This window comes from Brachionichthys hirsutus, chromosome 4 (genome assembly GCF_040956055.1).
Source record: "Brachionichthys hirsutus isolate HB-005 chromosome 4, CSIRO-AGI_Bhir_v1, whole genome shotgun sequence".
Lineage (NCBI taxonomy): Eukaryota > Metazoa > Chordata > Actinopteri > Lophiiformes > Brachionichthyidae > Brachionichthys > Brachionichthys hirsutus.
Window position 1 is genome coordinate 14,337,564 of NC_090900.1, and position 16,311 is coordinate 14,353,874.

General features: G+C 44.4%; 1 protein-coding gene across 1 annotated transcript; it reads right to left on the reverse strand.

The window, feature by feature from the left end:
• Positions 1–3,660: 3,660 nt before the first annotated feature.
• noxa1 (NADPH oxidase activator 1) lies at positions 3,661–15,975 on the reverse strand. Its single transcript, XM_068738642.1, has 16 exons — positions 15,956–15,975; positions 14,291–14,465; positions 13,910–13,992; positions 12,967–13,075; positions 11,470–11,604; positions 10,574–10,681; positions 10,132–10,191; positions 10,012–10,049; positions 9,777–9,915; positions 9,602–9,667; positions 7,849–7,936; positions 7,276–7,388; positions 5,790–5,950; positions 5,245–5,353; positions 4,214–4,337; positions 3,661–4,106 (listed from the first exon to the last, which is right to left on the reverse strand). Exons 2-16 carry the CDS (start codon positions 14,462–14,464, stop codon positions 4,000–4,002), a joined length of 1,614 nt encoding a protein of 537 aa, XP_068594743.1. The 5' UTR covers position 14,465; positions 15,956–15,975; the 3' UTR covers positions 3,661–3,999.
• Between the last annotated feature and the right edge of the window lie 336 nt (positions 15,976–16,311).

Consider the following 16,311-nt stretch of genomic DNA (forward strand, 5'->3'; position numbering starts at 1 on the left):
ATATTCGTGTGTGTTGCTTAGAAACAACTCTACTAACCCTAATTTAAATTATTATTTTTGGCATTTTTCGCTTATGTCATCGCCTATATTTTAGAGTAAAGTCAGGATGGAACAAGCACAAAGCAAAAAAACACACCAATTAAATCCTCGCGTTAATGACGCGCTCTGGAAGACCGCAGCCGGGGTCTCTCTCAGGGCGCGAACGCGCGTTCCTGCAGGGTAAAGTGTGGCTGCAGATGACGAGGTGTTCGCCCGTCAGCCTCTAAGCTGATCAAGCCGCATTAATGCGTCCTTGGGACGCCTCGTCATAACGCGAACCTCCGGGCTATTTTTAAGCGTCCATTTCTAGGAGCGCGTTGCCTTCCTACTCATGGCAGCGACGCGCTCCTTCCATCCGTCCCGTTGTCTCCCACTGCTGCTGCTGCGGGGACGGACGCGTCTCCAGAACTTGTCCACTGCGCTGCGGCCCAGACGAAGTGTTCTGCTGTCTGCTTGTTGGCTGGTAAGCAGAGCCATTTTGGTGCCCTAGGCGAGATTGTGCTTTTGGCACCATGAGTGAGAGGGGTGTTGCGTTGAATGTCCTCAAGTCATCCTGTGTCGCGATAAAGGCACTTGTTGACACGAGCTCAATTCCAGTGTGGTTCTTCTCCTTGAGCTCGCTACAATATACACAGTATTGGGTATTGGGTTTATCTGTGATATATTGTTGAAATTGTCCGTAAAAAGAAAGTTATAGTTAAGATTTCCACCATCTTAAACTTAACGTGCCATCCTCTTAAATGGGATTGGAATAAGGTGGAAGAAGGGTGAGCCAGTTCGTACTCAATAAACAGCTCTTCTTCAGCTCCCTGGGCGCCCTGTATGTCCTACTTCACCCCCTAACCGCATTGGAGTTTGGACCGGTACTTAATGCCCGCCTTTATTTATATGCAGACCTCCCAGAGTTGGTGGAACGTCTCATTCTTAAAAAAATAGCTGGATGAAACTGAGCCGTGTTAGATTACAGGGTTTATTTTGGATTTAAGTGGAGTGGGCGAGTGTGGTTTTATCTTGAGACCACATTAATCCACTCCCTCTGAGAGTTTAAATTCTCACAGCCTCCCCAGCTTATGCCCCGTCGGTCTTCTCATTCAGCCGTTCGTGATTCAATGGAAAAACACAGCAATTACGATAACAAAGCCCAGGAAGCACAAGGCTGTACAGGGAGAGGGACGGCAGGTGATTGGAGCTCTGCCTTATAATACAGGCAGTGCATTTTATACATACAGTACATTACACATTGCTAAAAAAAAACATGGTGGTTGGAGAGATGAAAAGCAATAGCATTTCAAGGGAATTTTTATCTTGTTGTACGATGTAGAATGACAATAAAATATTTATATTCCATTCTAATTAATAATCATGATATACATAATTGTTTCAGTTGTTTTTTTTGCATTACTTTCTTTATCAGTTACTTTGGACTGCATGTATTTATGGACATCGTTATGCAGGGGAGGGGGATAACACTTTCTTTTGACTTTTTTCCCTTTCATTGGATCATCTTCCAACTCCTCCTATTTTCCGTAGCTTGCATGTTCTTCCTTACTACATCCTTAAACGTCCTCACTTCTCTTGTATTTAACCTACAAAAAAGCCCTTTTTGACTTCACTTCAATTTTCTTTTACTCGATCTTGGCAAAGATCAATTGTGTATTGACATTTTGAGGAAAGGGAAGCCAACAATTTATCCATAAATCAAAAAGGAATCAAATAAAAACATTTCGGGTCCATGCAAAAATGAAAAGAAAATCCTCCACAACAAGCTTCCATTAGTGAATCTGCAGGAGCGACATTCTCTGGGGAGAACAAAGGAGGAGTCAGATGCAGGACACCACACACACCTGGGGGGCTGGTGCACAAAAACATGGCAACGTTCAGCTGCGTCAAGAGTGAAAGGACGGGGGAAATGTGCAGTGCCTCACGACAACTTAATGGCTGGTGTATGCTGGGAAACGACACACGTGGTGCTGGGAAACTGTTACGATAAATAAATGTGAAAACAGTTAGACCGAGTGACATGAACATCAAATGCACATGAACAATTAATACAGAGCAGCAATTAACACACCCACGCGTCTGAAATTAAATGAGGGAATCCAGGTACAGTATTCAGAAGTACTAGTTCTGTAGCGTACAGCAATGAGTTGACTGACTGCTGTGAAGTGACTAAAACGCCCACTGATCTCAGAGCGTTCTGTGCATTGGGTGAGCTGTGTGGTAACTAGAGTCCTCTGTTTCTTAATCAATTAGAATGAAGCTCTCTCACTCTCTCTCTCTCTGATGCCTCAGCCATGCAGCTTTTTACAGCTACCATTTATGAAGACAGTTAAAAGCATCTGACATTTACGTACCTCGCTGGCTATTAATGGCTGAGCCAGTGAACTTCCCAAGGTTCTAAGAACATGTAGGTAATATACGGACAGAAATACAGAGAGATGGTGGAGGAGGAAGAGGCAGAGTACACTAGAAACACACTCATGCTCGTTTATACTCTGGGGACAGGCCTGAAGTCAGGCCTAGGGTCAGGCCTGGAGTCATGAAGATGCTGAGGTTCTCCTTGGGAGTGACCAGGTTGGGTAGGATTAGAAATGAGACAATAAGAGGGACAGTGAAGGTTAGACGTTTTGGAGACAAGGTCAGAGAGACCAGACTTTGATGGTTTGGACATGTCCAGAGGAGAGACAGGGACTATATCGGTAGAAGGACGCTGAGGATGGAGCTGCAGGAAGTACAGTAGTAGTAGTAATACAAAGAAAGAGCGACTACACTGCAAAAAATTATACTGATTTACCCAGTGCACAGTAAGTTGTAGAAAAGAGGTGATCGCCGATGTTTTAGACTAGCTGTATTTATGTGTTTAAACCATCAGAAATTACAAGAAAAATGTAATTTATGATTAATATTTTGAACCAATTACATCATTCATCAGGATCACAAGGGTCATTAGCCACCACCACCGCTCTCTAGATCTATAAGGGTAGATATGCATATTTTGCTGCTATTCAGGACAGACACTCTTTAATGTCAATCTCTATAATTTATTTTTGCTAACAAATAATTGTTGCAAACCAGTGCTCTGTGTGGATGTGTGTGTGCATCCCAAAATGCAGAGACTGAGACGTGGAGGAAATTTTGCAATCTAAAGTATGAAGATGGATGCTGGTGATGGGCGGCTGAAGCTTCACGTAGCATTGAAGCGTTTCATCAAATTGGTTCACTCAGAATTTTACTTCCAGCAGAGGAAAACAGAGGAAAGAATGACCTCTTAGATGCCTGCTGTAAATCGTTTGTTCGGTGAGGTTAGGAGTGCCTTTCTGGCTTTTGAATGCATGATGTGTTTATGGCCCAGCTCCCACTTCACGTGGACGTTGCAACAGACATCTGTTAGGCACGTCGTAATAGTAGCATATTTATAGAATCAATTCAAAAACCCTTTAACCCATTTAGATTTAGTTTTGAACATTTGGTATCATTAAGTATTTTCCTGTATAAAAAACATAAAATAGCAAATATGATATATAATACTAGCTGGTGTGTGAAAAAGACAGTTCAGTAATTGCTGCCATATATAATACGTTTACAACTAATGACACACGACCACTGGTCAGTTATCATTTTTAATCAATCATGAAAACAAACTGAAATCCATTGAAAAGTTCCGGTGGCTTAATTTAGAAAATGCATCAGACATCTCACCACACTCAAAAGCTGTCAAAGCAGGTTCATTAGACATATATCAGAAACACAACAACAACAATAGTTCAATAAGGTAGGAAAAGAGGAAAAAAGAGCAAGCTTAATATAATATAAACTCTCCCGTATCGTAGGTAAAGTGGGTGCACTACAAAATGTGATTAGAACAAAATATATAAAAAATAAATCACAATAAAATCATTGCTGAGTTCGCTGCAAGCTCAGAAAGCGGATGTCTGTCCCAAAGCTGGAGACGGCTTGGGTTTAGAACTGGTAGCTCTGGTTCTCGTTGCCGTTGTCCCCGTAGGCAAAGCAGCTGGGGAAGATGCCTACGCTCCCGGCGCAGTGTCCCTCCAGCCACTCCTCGTTCACTACAGGACAGTGTGAGACACAAACATGAGGACACACTGGTAATCTGGACAGAGGACGCCTTCACAAGAAGCTACACTCAGCATGAGGCTAGCCCGCATGGCCTCACCTTCTCCCAGGATGTCTATAGTGTCTCCCTCGTTGAACTCCAGGTCCTCTGGACCCTCAGCATTGTAGTCATACAGCGCCACCATCTGGTAGAGGATGGGGCGGTCAATCAGGGAGTCTTCTGTCTGGTGCGTCGAAGAACGTTTGACATGAATTTGTAAAAAAAGAGAAACAAAAACATATTTATGCAGGAGTCATTCCCCTCTTGTGTTCTTCAGATTGTTGGAGATGTACACAGGAGGTAAATGAGAAGCAGAAGATCATCCACACTTATGCACCAGCACCCAAGACCAGGCGAGAACCCGGCAGTCCACCGACCTCTGCAGGACAAACCTCACTCCTTCGCAGACAACAAGACAAATGGTTGGAAATGGGAGTGGAGGGAGTTTTCTATGTCGAATTGGAGCAACCATCTCTAAACTCGTGGTGGGGCGATACGCCACTACCTGCGGTCTTAGCATCCGTCTCCAGAAAGCTTTGCAGACATTCAGAGACGTAGTCTCTCCAGCGTGTCCTGGGTCTTCCCCGTGGTCTCCTCCCGGTGGGACGTGCCCTGCACACCTCATCAGGGAGGCGTCCTGAATAGATGCCCGAGCCACCTCATCTGGCTCCTCTCAACGCGGAGGAGCAGCGGCTCTACTCCGAGCTCCTCCCGGATGACGAGCTTCTCACCCTATCTCTAAGGGGAGCCCAGCCCCCCCCCCCCACGGAGGAAGCTCATTTCAGCCGCTTGTACCCGCGTTTGAAATGAAATGTCCTTGGTTTCCAGAATTTACCACATTTACCTCGGGTCATGAACAAATCAACCCCCCCTCTTGCCTGGCTATTCACCTAGATGCTGCCTAATATTCAGCAGCTATCGTCTGACAGTGTCCGCTGACTGGTGCTGTGCCAGTAGTGCACAGTGGGTGTATTAAAGCTAATGGATCGATGCCCCCCCCCGTCTGAACCACTGCTGCATTAACAAACAGAAAAAGGGCTGCAGCTTGGCAAGTAAGATGCGGATGCGGAGGGGTAAGTATGAACGCCTACCTTGCACCACAGGGTGGCCCTGCCGGCCTCAGCCACCTCTTGTACCGTGAAGCCTGGTTCTTCATCCCCACCCAGAGGTATCAGCGCCTGGGAGCCATGCTGCTTATATCTGATAAAGAGAGCGTGCAAAAGGTGAAAAGGAGGTTCAGCAGAGGAAGACAGGGCAACAGAGAACACCGTGGGGTCCACCGCGTGGGCAGAGGCTGGGAAATAATGATTCCAGGTCAGAGCTGATGATGACGCTGATACCAGCATTAGAGTAAGGCTTAGAATGTTAATATTTGTTGCTACCAGCGACTATTTTTATTTACCGGTAGGTCCCAGTCTTACCAAATCTTAGCTGTCATGTAATGTGCTCTACTCCCGTGATGGTGCCGTGTCACCTATCCTGCTTTCATACACTCGACTCGTGAGGAGCTGCGGCTTCGCTATTCTGTGTCTCAGGACACATTTTGGAGCCACAGTGTGAAGCAGGAAAAGGAAAGTATATTTTTAGAAATATAGGATAACTTAAATTCAAGGAGACAGAAGTGGGTTGGGCTTACCTGAGGCGCAGGTGAGTCGCCGGCTGGCCCAATTTCACAGCGACTTGCTCCTTTAATTTTTTGTACGTTGTGTTCATAGGGACGGACAGAGCCACGGTGTACGTGTAGTGGACTTTCACCAGCACAGACTCGGCCCCTGCCCCATGTGCGACGCCAGCAGCCTGGGAACAAGGAGCAAGGCATTTAAAGACAATACAAAGACAGCTTTTAGGTCTGCAAGACAGTGGTGAGGACAGCCATGATGGACGGCTTAGAGACAGTGGTGGGGACAGCCATGATGGACGGCTTAGAGACAGTGGCTCTGAGGAAAAGACAGGAGGCGGAGCTAGAAGTGGGGGAGATGAAGATGCTGAGGTTCTCCTTGGGAGTGACCAGGTTGGACAGGATTAGAAATGAGACAATAAGAGGGACAGTGAAGGTTAGACGTTTTGGAGACAAGGTCAGAGAGACCAGACTTTGATGGTTTGGACATGTCCAGAGGAGAGACAGGGACTAGTGTTGGGGAGGACGATGCAAAGGACAGGGTGAAGTGGAGAACGTTGGGTTGCTGTGGCAACCCCTCAGGGGACAAGAAGGAAGTCCAGTAGTAGTAGTAATAGTAGTCCAAAGACAGCTTTCATGTTGAAATGCTGACTCATTGACTAGAAGTACTTCTGGGGCTTTATTTGACACCCATTGACAATATTACTATTGTTAGTAGTAGTACTACTAGTATGTGGTATTGTTGGACTCATAAAAACTGCAACCTGCAGCTTTAAATAATTAATATCTATTTGTTTTTTTCTTTCTCTACCTATAACCAAACTAGCGCCCCCCGGATGGATGATGGATGGATGGATGGATGATGGGTGATGGATGGATGATGGATGGATAGATAGATAGATAAATGGATGGATGATGGATGGATGATGGATGGATGGATAGATAGATGCATAATGGATGATGGATGGATAATGGATGGATGGATGATTTCAACCTGTGCCTGTTTCCTGGGTTTGCTCCTTTCTCTGTGTTTCTGCCTAAATCTGATCCTTTGGTTTTGTACAAAGATAGAAATGAAGCGGGCCAAAGTGGAGATTTCTAAATTAATTCTAACCACACCACCAAAGTATGTGGAAATCTGAGGAAGGTTCGATCTGAACCATTTGAAAATATCATTTTGGATTTGTCTATATTTGACACAAATATTTGTCAGGGCACTGTTGTACGCAGACACACAAAAGAATATTCAAATCCAAAAGCTGAGTGCATCTTCCTCCCTGAAGCGTCGCAATGACTTAATCAGGACACATCATTGTCCCCCCAGCCTAGCTACTATTTCAACCTTACAAAGCACTTTCTTCACACACTATCCTATATTTAGATCAGAGAAGAATCGTGTTTCTGTGTGCATTTGTGTTTGTCTGTCCAAGGACGAAACTCGGATGTGAGTCTTTCTGCTTGCTTGAATAGTGTGTCTTTTCGGGGGGGGGGGGGGGGGTAGTACCTCGTAGGTGGTCGGGCTGGCTGTGGCTGGGTACTTGGGAGGCTCTGTGTCTACCAGTAGGAGGCTAGTGGCAGAAGTGTAGGATGGAGGTGGAGATTGTCCAGTTGAACGTCCTGCAAGGTAAAGACAGCGCCGTCTGAGCACCAACAGAACAAGCTGGATTCTGTCTGCTTCACCTTCTGCTTCGGTCTCAGACCTCCAGCCCAGAACTTTAAATCTCTTGCTGACTTACAGACCTACGATCTTACAGCTCACTGTGTTCCTTGGCAAAATGTGTAGACGGGTTGTAGACCCGTTGTGTATTTCAAAAACATTTTCTTTTTAAAGCACTTCAGTGCAACTAAAAGCACAAATCCCTGCGCTGTGAAAACCAGAGACGACTAGAGAAAGACAGAAGATGAAGACACGGTGCCAGACAGCATAACATAAGAGCATGAAAATACAGCTCTGAACCTGGCACTAGTATAACAGAGGAGCGCTCGCTGCAGCAGACCACAGTAAAGAAGGGGGAGAGATCTTTGTCCTTAAAGGGTTTTAAACTAGAGGAATAAGAGATGTGTGATTGATGTATACCCCTCGGAGCAGCAACAGGCTGGGGCTGGACCTTTGGACGACTCGGTGGCTTTAGTCCCGGTGGGAGAGGAATTCCGGTGGGAACGCTCTGTGGATGAAGACAAAGCAGGGAGGTCAGTGAAACAGATACAAACCCGTTTTCCAATTGCAAAAGAAGTATCGTTTTTCCTGTCTTTTGTTGAAAGGACCGTGAAATCTCCACCTACTCTGACCGAGAGACTTTGTAGCAAAGCACTATGTGAATATGTAATACCTTTTCACATCATTATGTAATAACACCGCATTTTGTCAAGTTCTCAAGACATCAATTACGGTGGATTATTACATAATGCACCAAATTCTTGCATTTTCTTCACAAAAAAGGTTTAACATCTGCATTTTGTAATAACCGGTGCAATATGTAAAATCTTATTAGAAAGAAGTTATTACATAATGTGGCGTTATTACATAATACGGTGGTATTACATAATACGGTGGTATTACATAATACGGTGTTATTACATAATGTGGTTGTATTATATAATGCGGCGTTATTACATAATGCGGTGTTATTACATAATGTGGTGGTATCACATAATACGGTGTTATTACATAATGTGGTTGTATTATATAATGCGGCGTTATGTTATTACATAATGTGGCGTTATTACATAATGTGGCGTTATTACATAATGTGGCGTTACTACATAATGCTGTGCTGCAGGCTCCATCTATAATGTGGAGCTTTGAAACATTCCCATGCATTTTCGCTGAAACAACAGTTTTTCTACCTGATCTCGAGAGTGAGATAAAAAGCTCTCGTCAGCGCTTGTCCAATTTTGAGCAATCTCTAAAGGTCCGCCGTTAAAAGTCCAGTTTGTGTTTCCTGAGAGAAATATGTTGGTCATAAAGTGTGTTGACTGACCCTCATAAAAACCTGAATCTTAATGTTTCAAGCTGTGAAGACGAGCGCTGCCTCCCATGAACGTATTTGAGAAGCACTCCTTCTACTGTGGGCTGGTTGAAACAGGCTACGGCGGGGAACACTTCCTGCACCGCCTCAGGAAGTTTAACCGGGCCCAGGAGCTGCTGCTTCACGCCCAGGCCGTTCTGTGTGCCCCGATCTCGTCTGACCCAGCCACCGAACAGGAAGCTTTTTACTTCTTTTGATTCCTCAAAGCGTTTCCATATGAGAGTTTCATGCATAATTTTATGAAAATAAAATATATTTGTTCATTTATTTATGAAATACTTTCAATCAAATGACATTAAAAGCTGGATACTAACGATGCAGTGACAGATATCAATGACCGCCGTGCTTTGCAACACCAACACGCATGCTGCTTCTACAGCCAATAGCGGATCAATGCCACGTTGGTGAGGCCTGTTTCAGTTACTATTAACGGAAAATGCAGATTGAAATGGTCAGAGGATGTTTTTTTTATCATCTGATTTGACACAAATCGAGACTGGTCTGTAACACGTTAAGGTCGCATCCCTTCTTCAAAAGGGTTTCAACCACAGCAGCTTTGAGACAATTGGGAACGCACCCAAGGAGATTGGTAACTGATAAATAAAACATAATGTCGACCGTGGCTCTTTGACCATCCAAGGTGGCAGAGGACAAGTTGTACATCGTGCTGCCATGACAACATATTGACTGAGATCCGTTCTTGCTACCTCTATTTCAAGCAATGTGCAACACACGGCAGACACGGAATACTGAAGGCTGATTCTGAATCAGATTCTGATTGCACAGACATAAAGACAGTACATTTTTTTGGCCTCTGGACGTCTTCATGTTCACAGGCTCGAGCATTGACATCGGCAGAAGTCCTCTCTGAAAAATAGAGACTTTGAATTAAACACTGACGTTTTTTTTCTTCTGCTTTTAGCTTAACAACGGCACACAAATCGATTATTTTCAGATTCAGCATCTCGCTCTTTACCTGCCCATCAAAAATGACAGTTGCCATCCCATTCCTGTCCTCCTCCCCGAATAAAAACACCAAGGTGCCTCCCGGCACCGTCAGCTGCTCCGGCCCCCGAGCCATGTAAGGCTTCGACACGCGCATGTATCTGGAATCACTAACAGCCGGTTCAAATACCAAGTCAGTAATAAGCTGCTTGCCCCGAGGCTGCTGCATTCTACGATCAGATCTATCTACGGGACTGATGACTCACTGATCTCCACCCGTCTTGGGCTCGTAGAAGCCGGGTTTCTGCAGAGACGACAGTGTGACAGTTTACCAAGGATCCACCGACAGCGCTGTGTGTCTTCAAAGCGACATGGGCTGTTCTTACCTGCAGCCTCAGGGGTTCGAAGCCTCCGAAATCATCATTTGGAATCATTGAGGAAATCACCTACAAAGAAATGCATTCTAGATTTCCATTGATTAGAAAGGCGGCTTCATTTCCTGCAAAGTGTTCGTTAGCGCTCAAAAACTTTGTTCGGTTGAGAGTTTGATTTGGATGCGTTTAGATCATTTGGGTGCCGTTTGATCAAGATGGCAAAACTATTGTAAACGTTTACAATATGCTGAGATATGTAATAGTATCCCTACTGATATATCTACCAGTCCCTGGCAAGTGGAGAACTACAAGTAGATAGAAGTACAAGAACACTCCATGTTCTTGTTGTTTTTTGTTTTTGTTGTTTAAGTTTTTGAATAAATAAACGAGACTAAAGCAGGTTTTGGTGAGAAACACACTCACGATTCATCGTGACGGCGGCGACACACCTTACCTTAGCTTTGCCCAGGAAGTCTCTTTGCTTTAGCTGCTCCACGTCCTGCTTCTTGGGACGGAACGCCACACCCTCAGGCACCAGGAGCGGAGCCAGGACCTCCTCCCTCTGTTCAGGTCAGAGGTAAAGGTCACAGATTAAACTCCTTTTACCACAAGTTAACGCAGTTCCCAGTTCTGTGCCAGGCTTTGGTCAAAATAGCAAACAGATGCTGCAGGATAGCGTCCCTCGTTTCTGTCTCAAACAGATGCTGCAGGACAGCGTCCCTCATTTCTGTCTCAAACAGATGCTGCAGGACAGCGTCCCTCATGTCTGTCTCAAACAGATGCTGCAGGACAGCGTCTCTCATTTCTGTCTCAAACAGATGCTGCAGGACAGCGTCCCTCATGTCTGTCTCAAACAGATGCTGCAGGACAGCGTCCCATAGCTATTGTAAAACCGCTAACTATAGTCCTTCTATTACAACTGTTATTATTGTGGTTGCACACGTCTCTGTGTTTGTTCCTCGCGCACCTTGCCCGAGGATTCTGCATGTTCAAAGGCAGTTTTCCTCACCGCTGTCATCAAAGGGCTTGCCCGTGGTCTGAGCAATGGAGGTCGGCGCCTCTTTAAAGGGTCTTGATGTAACTTTGGTTCTGATTTGAGATGGAAGACCTTTTTTTCTCCTCCTTTAAAACAGATTTGGGTTTTAAATTGAATTTAAAAATTCAATTGTGTTCTTTTCGATTTTGTGAAGGACGGCCATCTTTTAACCTTCATTGAAGGTTTATGCAATAGTTTAAACTGGTTAACACAGACACCGTTCCAAGATTGGTTCAATGCCCAGAGATCAGGGTACAGGAGTGCTGTCACTTAACAAATAAAGATTAGTGCTTTCTAAAGGTTGCAGCGCTCACCATGACGCTGTCCACGCCGTCCTCTATGATCCCCCCCGGGCCTCCTCCTCGCTCCTGGGACAATGACAGGAGGACCTCGCTGGCCTGCTCCCACTGACCCATCCGACAGTACGCAGCCGCTGCATTGTACATCACCTACAGGGCGAAATGCTTGTGCACGTCAGTAGTCCCAAAGATATTGATAACACAAGTTTACACCACATATTCAGAGCTGACGACTGCTGGTGCATCGATGTCTTATTGAAATGAATTTCTGGATTTGAATAACACAAGACTTCAAGGCACTGGCGGATGGAGCTTTTGGAAACCACTTGTCTGCTGCAAGGGCTTAAAAAGCAGCATTTCATTCTAGCATCAATCAGAGGGGTTCGCCTCGAGAAGCTTCAGTTGGAGCTGCGATTTAAATAGCCAGAGACCTTTTCATCATCAGAGAAGCTAACTGACATCGGTCTGGCTCCTGCGCGTTGAAACCGGAGTGTTCCAGTTCAGGGGGTTCCGTTTATTCTACGCTTCCTAAGCCTGCTCCGGAGAATGTCTCTCCTCTAGGGGTCTGGCTTCGATGACCTTTTTGTTGTACGACAATGTGTGAAACTCTCTCGCTTAACCCAGATCACCATGGTAACTTGTGTTTCCAGTTAAAATCATGAATACAATTGCTGCCCTTCCATGCAAATTATTTTCCGTGAGATATTCATGGTGAGCTGCAGTAATTCTCAGCTGGAGGACTATTTCATACCTGGAAATTAGTCGCGCCATAAATTAACAATGTTACAAAATGAGGCCGTGTGAATGCAACGCGTCAGGTCGGGGCTTTCTGTACCGATACCTTCATGCATTACATTTTTAATTCAGAAGAACATGCTGCAGAAGGCATCTCCTGTAACAAAGAGCTGTTACTGACACTGATGGAATCATGCTTCAACCCTCTATTGCCAAATGTATTTGATACACATGGCTTTTCAAGATTTTGAGACTTCCACTTCAGAAGTTAGATGCCCCCCTCCCCCCTCCCGAAAAACCTGATAGATGCAAGCCAACTCATGCATCTGCATTTTCCAGGAAAACATTCTGGATTTTGCAAAAGTTACATAAATTAGAGCACTTATATAAACATAAATGTTATTTTTTTATTTTAGTTTTTTTTTACAAATTTGTCAGAAGGTTCCATTAAGACCTTATTTTCCAAAAAAATAGTGTTCTGATGATTCATGGTGCAGGCTTTAAAGGGTTAAATCACCTCAACAGCAATGGTGCTAGCTGAAGAAGTCTTATCGGTGCTGTGAGAAACGTTTCAGGTTACGTAACTCTTCTTTGGGCTTTATGAATGAAGCTTTGTTAGCTCCCGGGTGGTGTTTAACTAGCACAACGTCGGCGATGACGGCGCACATTCTCCCTGCTTTTATTCCTTGTTCCTGGCAGACACTCATAGGATTGGATTTCGCCTGCTGTCCCATAAGAAAGCGGGTGTGTGTGTGCAAGCGCGGCGTCATCTCAAACCTGCCAGTCATAGAGTTTGAATCTCAGGCCCAGCTGTTTGTAGTCGATGACCGTGTTTCCTCTCATGTGCTTCTGAGCCCAGATACAGTCGGACAGAGCCTCCTCCAGCCTGAGGAGACAGCAGCACAGGCGGCCCAACAGAGATCAGAAGGAATGAAAGAGTGTTGACATTTTCAAGGCGGCTCCTTGAACCACAAAGACCTTGTCTTACAGCAGCATCATGTGTCTGACAGTCTTGGGTAAGGCTCAGAGGCTACCTGGACCGCCTGCTGGTTGCCTGGTAACCTCCCAGTGACGACATGTCTCTGGGAGGCGAGACATAGCATGCATTGACCTTTGCAATACAGACACAGACACAGAAGTAATATCTTCTCTGACCGCACCAACAGCTCAAACGAACCGTCTTCCCACGCCATTCTAAACATTTCTGAGTGACAGTCGTCAGAAAACGTTCAACAACACCTCGTTTTTGCAACTCCACTAAAGAAAAGACAAAAAAAGTGAAATAATGATCTACTAAGTGTGTCACTTATCTGTTTGAGTAGGAATTAATGCTCATTATGAAGTAAATAACACATTTATATGCAACGTCTAGAACGTAACAAAGCACCTCTGGCCAAAGGTTGCTTTTTACAGAGTGGTTTGCTTTTGGAAAAATTCATGAAAATATGCGCTTTAACTGTGAAAAACACTGAAAAGAAATTGTGGATTCACATCTGGATCACCTCTTCCGTGGCCACAAAATATCATCTAAATCTGTTGGCATCATTTTGAGAATTATTTTATGCAATTCCGTAAACAAACACGGGCAATTAGCGAGGTAATGATGATATTAGAATCCCATTAGAATCATGTTTCGTGTTTCTATCCCAAGGCTTAATAGTGAAACTTTGTTGACGTGCAGACTGTAAACGGGTGTTTGGGATGCCCTTCTTTCACCCACTTGTCAATCTGCATCAATACTGCTGCTCTCTGGAAGAAGCCGACAGCCAGACGCTCGTCCTTGGAGATGGTGAGGTCCAAAGCCTTGGGACAAATAAGAGGAATTCAGATTGGATATAGACAGATGGAATCGTTGCATGGTGCTCCTTGTTGTTTGACTGAAGCGCAGCTGTTTATGTGTGGTGAAAAATACTCTACTGCTGGATTAATTAAAGTATGAAAAACTAATTTGATCAAAATTGGTCATCCTAGGACTAAAGTTCAAGCAATTTACTGGCTTGTATTGAAGATTGTTATGAATTAAAATGAGGACGTCGGAGTTTCAGGAATGATTCCGGTTTTCAGGGTCCCCCTTTCATCCCGACACACTCAGCAGACGGACCTTCACAGCCAGGTCCAGCTGGCCCAAGGTGACATGAACAGAGGCAGCGTTGAACAAGGTGCGCGATGTGGGTTCAGTGATTTGGTCCAGTTTGGCCAGAGCTCCCTGCCAGTCCTTGGAATCCATCGCCTGCACGGCCTCATTCCACAGCTTCAGCAATTCACTGTAAAGCATCCTGGACGAATGAAAAGGACAAAAATGTATAGGAGAGGGAAATGAGGGAGATTTTTATTTACCTTACTTTTACCTTACTCTAACCCTAATCCTTACCACTAAGCCTAACCCCAACCCTTAACCATAACACTTAAACCTTACCCCTACCCTTAACCCCTACCCCTAACGCCTAAACCTAAATCCTAAACCTAACCACCTACCCTAACACTAACTCTAACCCTAAAGCCTAGCCCTAACTCCTAAACCTAACCCCCTACCCTAACACTAACTCTAACCCTAAAGCCTAGCCCTAACTCCTAAACCTAACCCCCTACCCTAACACTAACTCTAACCCTAAAGCCTAGCCCTAACTCCTAAACCTAACCCCTAGCCCTAACACTTAAACCTTACCCCGAACTCTAACCCTAAACTCTATCCCTAAACCTAATCCTAAACTCGCTGCAATTTTACTATTTTGTTGTTTTTATTATCAACCTACTAACAATTATTTGTATGTTTAAACTAAAGGTAAATCCTTCACTTTTTTTTGACAAACTTATAAATAAATGAAGAAACTTCAATGTTTAAGAGACTCTTAAATTGTTTCCAAATCAATACATTTATAGATGAATGTTATTCACTTTTAATGTATTATTTTACTGTTTGAATTTTATTGATTTTATATCCGTGTTCACATTTCTATTGTTTGTATTTTTTGTTTTACTTTATTGTTTTTATTATGTACACTGTAAAGCGTCTTTGAGTTCTCAGAAAAGCGCTATATAAAATAAAATAAAAAATAAAATAAATAAAATAAAATGTATTATTATAGAAACCCAGGTGAGTAAAATAAAATGCAACTAACAAAATGATGAAACTACTATAAAGGGAGTTGTTGAGCAAAAAAAAAGAGCAAATAAGGTAAAATACTCATTTAAAAAGCATATTAAAATGTGCGAAAATGGGGCACTCAGCATAAAGCGGAGTTGAAAATGGCTGGCACTCAAGGAGTTAATCGGATGGATCATGAGTTAGGAAAATACTCATTAATGTTGGTGCAGGTCCTTGCGAAGGGGCGGATCCAGGAATATAAGATTAAATTCTCCTCAATACAAAGCTCTGTTGGGGCAAAGCTTCCATCATCCCAATCCGACATTTAGCCGCCGCCTCTCTGGCCAATCGTCAAAGCTTCAACGAAGTTCTGATGAAAGTTGTCAAATAGTTTTGATAACGTAAACGTAGCCGACCTTGGCAGAGGTGAAGGGGAAAAAAACAGCGTCCTGCTTTCATCCCGCATTCAAGAAAGCAGTGCGGGATGAAAGCCACGGCAGGTGGCGCTGTGGAGGGAAGGAGCAAACTCTTACGCCAAACTATACCTGCTAAATACCTGAAAGTCATATTAAAAAGCATTTGAAGTAAATCTGGAGACAATTTAAAAAAAAGCACTGACGGACCCTCAGGATCATTGTGCGTATTAGACTGGACCACTTCCTAGTCCTGCCCCGCGCCTACCTGTCGTTCACCTGCTGCTCCTTGTTAGCGCCTGGGAGAATCCGACACTACTCGGCTCGGCCCAGCGGATCCACACTGAGCCAACAGGGAAGTGAGAGGCAATGAGAGCAGCCGGGAGTGTCTCCACCCAGCAGCGGCGAGGAAGTTCCTCGTCCACATTCCCCAAACGGGACCTGCACACCGACACACCACCTCCGCCACACAGAGGCATGTGCACAATCCCGCCGCACGTGAGTCTCAGGTGACTCAGGTGAAGCTGTTTGACCTGATCATTGCATCAAGAGGAAACAAAAGTAGATCCCGTCAACTCACACTAAACCCGACCCACAAACTGTACCTGTGTAGCAAGAATCTCA